The sequence below is a fragment of the Pteropus alecto genome, unplaced genomic scaffold (genome assembly GCF_000325575.1).
Source record: "Pteropus alecto unplaced genomic scaffold, ASM32557v1 scaffold106, whole genome shotgun sequence".
NCBI lineage: Eukaryota > Metazoa > Chordata > Mammalia > Chiroptera > Pteropodidae > Pteropus > Pteropus alecto.
Window position 1 is genome coordinate 10,134,004 of NW_006442103.1, and position 6,454 is coordinate 10,140,457.

At 48.2% G+C, this 6,454-nt stretch overlaps 1 protein-coding gene across 1 annotated transcript; it reads left to right on the top strand.

Moving 5' to 3' along the window:
- The first annotated feature begins 1,631 nt into the window (after positions 1-1,631).
- GPR61 (G protein-coupled receptor 61) lies at positions 1,632-3,110 on the top strand. Its single transcript, XM_006919604.1, has one exon. It carries the CDS (start codon positions 1,695-1,697, stop codon positions 3,048-3,050), a length of 1,356 nt encoding a protein of 451 aa, XP_006919666.1. The 5' UTR covers positions 1,632-1,694; the 3' UTR covers positions 3,051-3,110.
- The last annotated feature ends 3,344 nt before the right edge of the window (positions 3,111-6,454 follow it).

Consider the following 6,454-nt stretch of genomic DNA (forward strand, 5'->3'; position numbering starts at 1 on the left):
GCACACTGTACTGAGGGAATCTGGACTGCAGGAATAGTATACGGAAACGAAAAAAATAAATAAATAAAATTGCATTGGGCAGCTTGATTCAGTTATATGCAAAGTCAGCATGAACAATGAGGCACATAAAACAGATTTGACCTACCACTTGATCAGGAGAAATGAGACACCCTGAAACCCCAGACTTTTTCCTCTCCCAGTTTCTTCCAGTTTTCCGCTTCATGCTCACCCACTTCCACCATCGCAGCCGTCTATCCACTCTCACACCTACCTCCCTCTTACACAGATGCCTGCTCCTCCCTCCCTGTTCTGTGATGCAGTAATAGTCCCGGAACAAGAGGGCCTTGGGCCAGGGGTCCTCTGGTGGTCAACTCCGATGACCAGAGATCTGGGGCCCTGGGGAGTGGGAGGTTAGGGGCAGCTCCTCCCCCACAGGGGCACAGTGGCCTTGAGAAGTTAATGAGTAGGTAGAGAAGGGCAGCTTTCACGTGACTTACACCCTTGGCTTTGGGAGCAGTGGATGCTGGGTGAGCTGACCTCCCGGTTTCCTTCCAGCCGGGACGTTTTGACTGTTCCTTCTTAACACTCGCAAAGTGTCAGCTCTTTGTCTTGGGGCGTGGTGTTGTCAGAGCAGCCTAAAGCACAGTCCTTCCCCTTCTCAGAGGAATCTCTTCCCAGTGGCAGTCCCAGAGCAGCGAGAGACATTTTTAGAGACGGTTCATATTCAACAACTATTTACTGAATGCCGATTATTCTATCTGATGTGGAGGGCAGCGTGGCATGGTGGGCTAGAGTACTGGCCCTGGAGCCAGACCACCTGGGGGTGTACCCAGACTTCGCCACTTACTAGTTTTGTGACCTTCAGTAAGTTACTTAACGTGTCTAGGCCTCAGTTTCATCGATTGCAAATTAGGGATAGGAATAATATCTACGTGACAGGATGGCATGAGGATTAAAATAAGTTAATATACAGAGAGTGCTTAGGACAGGGCCTGGCCTGTGGAAAGCACCATGTAATATCATTGCTTATTATTAGTATTATTATTAATAAATCTCATGGTATTCTCTAAGCACGGTTGTGAAGTAGGTATTATTCCCTTCATTTTACAGATGCCTTTATGAGGAAACTGAAGTTCGGAAGAGTCACTGAGTTAGTAATTCCCAGATTTGGGACTGGAAGCCAAATCTTGTGCTCCTTCTGCTCCCCAAATAGCTCTTGTCATTCTGAGGAGACAAAAAAAATCAGGAAATTTACATAAGCAACCTTGAAACTGGGGCACTGTCCCAGAGCTCAGCAGGACCCTGGGAAAGGGTTTAGAATTTCTGGATAACAGTTGTCGAAAGGGGAGAAGGGTATGGACAACAGAGAAAAGGAAGCGGGAAAGAAGGAGCCGAGGCTCTCTCGTCCTGAGTCTTCGCAGTCGCCAAGGTGGACCCGGAGCTACCTCCTCTCCAAGAGATGAACTCCTGAGCCCTCGGTTACTGGCCTGGTGCTCGGTACCAGCAGCCCAGCCTCGAAGGCTGGCAGCGAGAGCCTGCCTGAGAGACAGACTCCAGCAGGAGGCACCCTCCCCTGCTGCCCCCAGACACAGCATTGGGAAGCCAGGGCCTGGGCTTGCCATCCCAGGGTCACTGGACTAGGATGGGGGATGGGTCTGTGATAGGAGGTGCCCTGGGTGTCCCCTTACCGCCCCATGGAGTCCTCACCCATCCCCCAGTCATCGGGGAATTCTTCCACTTTGGGGAGGATCCCTCAAACCCCAGGTCCCTCTACTGCCAGCGGGGTCCCAGAGGTGGGGCTGCGGGACGTGGCTTCGGAATCCGTGGCCCTCTTCTTCATGCTCCTGCTGGACTTGACTGCTGTGGCTGGCAATGCTGCCGTGATGGCTGTTATCGCCAAGACACCCGCCCTCCGAAAATTTGTCTTCGTCTTCCACCTCTGCCTGGTGGACCTGCTGGCTGCCCTGACTCTCATGCCCCTGGCCATGCTCTCCAGCTCCGCCCTCTTTGACCATGACCTCTTTGGAGAGGTCGCCTGCCGGCTCTACTTGTTCCTGAGTGTATGCTTTGTCAGCCTGGCCATTCTCTCAGTGTCGGCCATCAATGTGGAGCGCTACTATTACGTGGTCCACCCCATGCGCTACGAGGTGCGCATGACGCTGGGGCTGGTGGCCTCTGTGCTGGTGGGTGTGTGGGTGAAGGCCTTGGCCATGGCTTCTGTGCCAGTGTTGGGAAGGGTCTCCCGGGAGGAGGGAGCTCCCAGCATCCCCCCAGGCTGCTCACTCCAATGGAGCCGCAATGCCTACTGCCAGCTTTTCGTGGTGGTCTTCGCTATCCTCTACTTCCTGTTGCCCCTGCTCCTCATCCTTGTGGTCTACTGCAGCATGTTCCGAGTAGCCCGCGTGGCTGCCATGCAGCATGGACCGCTGCCCACGTGGATGGAGACGCCCCGACAACGCTCTGAGTCTCTCAGTAGCCGTTCTACAATGGTCACCAGTTCGGGGGCCCACCAGACCACCCCACACCGGACGTTTGGGGGAGGGAAGGCGGCAGTGGTCCTCCTGGCTGTGGGCGGACAGTTCCTGCTCTGTTGGTTGCCCTACTTTTCCTTTCATCTCTACGTTGCCCTGAGCGCACAGCCCATTTCGACTGGGCAGGTGGAGAATGTGGTGACTTGGATCGGCTACTTCTGCTTCACTTCTAACCCTTTCTTCTATGGATGTCTCAATCGGCAGATCCGGGGAGAACTCAGCAAGCAGTTTGTCTGCTTCTTCAAGCAGGCTCCGGAGGAGGAACTGAGGCTACCTAGCCGGGAGGGCTCCATTGAGGAGAACTTCCTGCAGTTCCTTCAGGGCACTGGCTGTCCCACAGAGTCCTGGGTTTCCCGACCCCTCCCCAGCCCCAAGCAGGAGCCAGCTGCTGTTGACTTTCGAATTCCGGGTCAAATAGCTGAAGAGACCTCTGAGTTCCTGGAACAACAACTCACCAGCGACATGATCATGTCAGACAGCTACCTCCGTCCTGCCCCCTCCCCTCGACCCGAATCATGATGGCCTCCTGGACACTTGGAAGGAGATGGGGCTGGGGGCCGGTTAGGACTGCAAGGAACACCTTGTGGGATCACCTTTTCCCCGCTAGCTGGGGCTGGGGCTGGGGTCTCTGCACACAGCTTTTGCTTAGTGTTTTCTGAGTCGGGAACAGAGCCAACAGGATGGACATGTGGCAAAAGCCTTGGACATGGCTATGATCCTTGACTACTGGGGGAGGGAACCTGGTGAGATGGTGATGAGAGTAAAGGGTCACGAAGGTGAGATGATACCTTTCAACTAGTGAACTTTCCATGCCTCAGGAAGCAGGGAAACTTTCTAAGGGTAGGAATAAGAGAGTATAGGGCAGCAGGCCAGGTTTGGAGTTGTTCTGGGGACTCTTTAGGATATTTTATTTTTCGGTGTAATTATCCAGGGCAGTAATTGCGCCCAAGCAAGGTAAGAAAATGTCCTGTGTCTTTCTATCTCCTTGCTAAGAACTAAATTACAGCCAAGTGTTTCCATTTAAGTTAATAGATGTTTTTTTCTGGTTTTAGACCTGAGGACCACGTGGGTATATTCTTTCCTTGAGTTTGGCTAGAAGCAACTGGGAATAGCAATGAGGGTACATAGAGTAGAAAACAAGAAAGCTGACCGTTGCTCTCTCTCTCACCCTCCAGGAACAGTCCTTCTGTTCTGTTTCTCTGTCTCTCTCCTGCACATGGGAGATTGAGCTTGGGGCTGGATCTCAGCAGAGGCAAGACAAGGACAGGATGGCTCTTCTTGTCTTTTAGGATAAAGAAGTAGAAAGATTGCAGGTTGATGACTGAAGGTGGGGGTTAGCATTTGAATCGCTAAGGTGGTTGGATACAGAGAGGCCAGGTAATTAACCTGACCAATAATACTGTAAATCTTGTTTTTTTTTTTCCTCTAGGACTGGCCTCCCTGATCTCTCTCCTCATGACAGTGACCCACCTCCAGCCCCTGGACAATCGGATACAGAGACTAAGGTTGGGAATGAGTAGGGCGGGGTTTCCATGGTTCATTAAATGCCTCCCTACTCCCATTCATCGCTCCCCAAATTAGCTTCAGAGACAAAGACTTAAATCTCTCTCCTATCTGCAGTCCTGGGTTGGAGAGAGGGCACAGGAGTGGGGCTTGGTTGTTCACTGATTGAGACTATGGGAATCGTGATGGTTGCTATTGGTGGTGGTATTTTTCAAGGGAGAGGGAATAATTGCAAACTGGATAGGACATCCATCTGGGACTATTTGTCCATCCACTTTCCTCAATTGAATCAGGTAACATTAAAATTAAAAGGTCGAGGCAGGACCAGAGAGTGGTTCAGTCTGTATTTGAATGAATTTCTGGCTCATTGAGCATCAAAGGGGAATATAGTCTGGTGGGAATGGTTTAGTTTCCCCTTTGAACAGCCAATAAATAATTCTTATTATAAAAGTTATACTGATAATAACATCGACTCCTTCAGTTTAATTCAGTACATAATAGTTGAATATCCAATATTCTCTGGGACCCACATAGAAGATATGGAGTCACTACCTTCAAGGAGTTCATAGTCTAATTTGATCAGGTGCCTTGTATTTTAACAGAGCGTTTGTTTACGTCTGGTGAAGCACCACAGAATGTGTTAGAGAAATGTACTGGAGAATACATTCATGGTTCTAACTTCTGAGAGTTCAGTCCATTGCAGCAAAATACCTACGTGGAGGATTCCTACAGACTGTGGAAAGTGTGGGGGTTGTAAATGAAGCTGTAGTTGAAAAAAAATATTAAATGAAACTGGGCAAACAGCTTTCCACCTTTAGATCTAGGAAAATTTCCAGGTTTCTGTCTTCCTACCACTAGACTTACTCTAGTCTAGCGCCTATTACATTGAGAAAATCCCTTAGATAGTATATATACCGAGAAGAGTCTTTTGTGATTGCAAAATATATTCTCCTCTCTCTCCTCCCCCTTTTAAGATAAACTCCTAATGGAGGAGTTCTCTTTCCTAGGTAGCGGGAAAACGCTTCCAAACGTCACTGATTTGCTAGTAGTCCCTACGCATTGCCAGTAGGTGGCAGTGTGCGTTCAGTGGAAATAGGCAAGGTGCTTGTACGTGGGTGGGAGGGCATTAAACGTTGTCTGGCAGCCATTTTGTTAATTTATTTTGCCTTTTCCTTTGACTTTGCCCTCCAACCCTTCTTTCCCATACATCAAAGAAGAAACATTTAAGTGCAAGGATAACTCTAATTCAGGCTGAAATTTCCTGACACTGTGATCTCACTGGCATTTATTACAGAATTTGATATACGCTGGTTCGTTTGCCATTTATTTTTCCCTGAGTGGATCGTGAAGGAAATAAAAATTTCTATTCTATTATGCTGAGAACTTTCCCAACAGTTTCTGCCATGACCACCTTCTAGGAGTTTTCAGGATCGCTTGGTAAATTCAATGTGTAATCCTTAGCTGTGAAAGTTGTTCCTGGATTCAAAAGTTATTTCTCTCAAACCCACTGAAGAATCAGCAGGTTGAGACAATTGTCTTGTCAGTTACTTTTTTCTGCACCCTGGTGGTGCTGGGGAACTCCTAATCCCAGATGAAAACCTTCCGTTGTCAGGTCTCCCCAGGTAACATCTGACATGGTAGAAAGGGGCGAATTTGGAGTCAGACAGATCTACCTACTCACTGTGTGAACTTGAGAAAGACGCTTAATTTCTGAGTCTATTTCCTCATCTGTAAATATGGGGATAACATTACCTACCTCACAGGGTTGTTGTGAGGATTCAAAGAGATGACAGGTGAAAGCACCTAGCTAGCCATACCTGGCTAATAGGTACTCAATAAATGCTGGTTTTTCTTCCTTTTCCTCTTGCCCTTTTTCCCCACAAGTATTGATCACAAGAAAGCAGTCCCTTTTATTCTAACAGTTTGTTAGGGAATGAGTAGGAGACTTTTCAAACTTTGATGAACTGATATTAAGTTATGGGAGATGAGGCTGTGTAAGGTGGCTCTCAAGAAATCGCTCTAATTATTGACTCATCACCACGGAGACCTTTCTTTTGGGGCCTTATATTTGAAGGTTTAGATTCTATTAGGAAAATAATTTTTAATCACAGGAAAAAGTGATTAAAGAATTCCCCTCCTTAAAATGTATGGAGTTATTTTGGGACTGTTCGACAGTAAAGGTAATTTAGGGTCACTTTCACGGTAGTACCCAGGATTATGAGTGAAAAAGACTCGGTCTGGGCTCTCATAGCGGATTTAATAATTTTCACATGATACTACAGCCGAGAGGCAAATTTTAGAACTTCCCTTTTTGTGTGGTACCAGAACAGGAAATTTTAGATTTACAGGATGCACTGGTTTTGGGGTGTGGGACTGAGGTGAACTAATCTCTGTAGAAATCCTAAGCCCCCTAACGCAGA

Coding starts and splice junctions, on each gene's coding strand:
- GPR61 (XM_006919604.1), top strand. CDS start 1,695: ATGGAGTCCTCACCCATCCCCCAGTCATCGGGGAATTCTTCCACTTTG.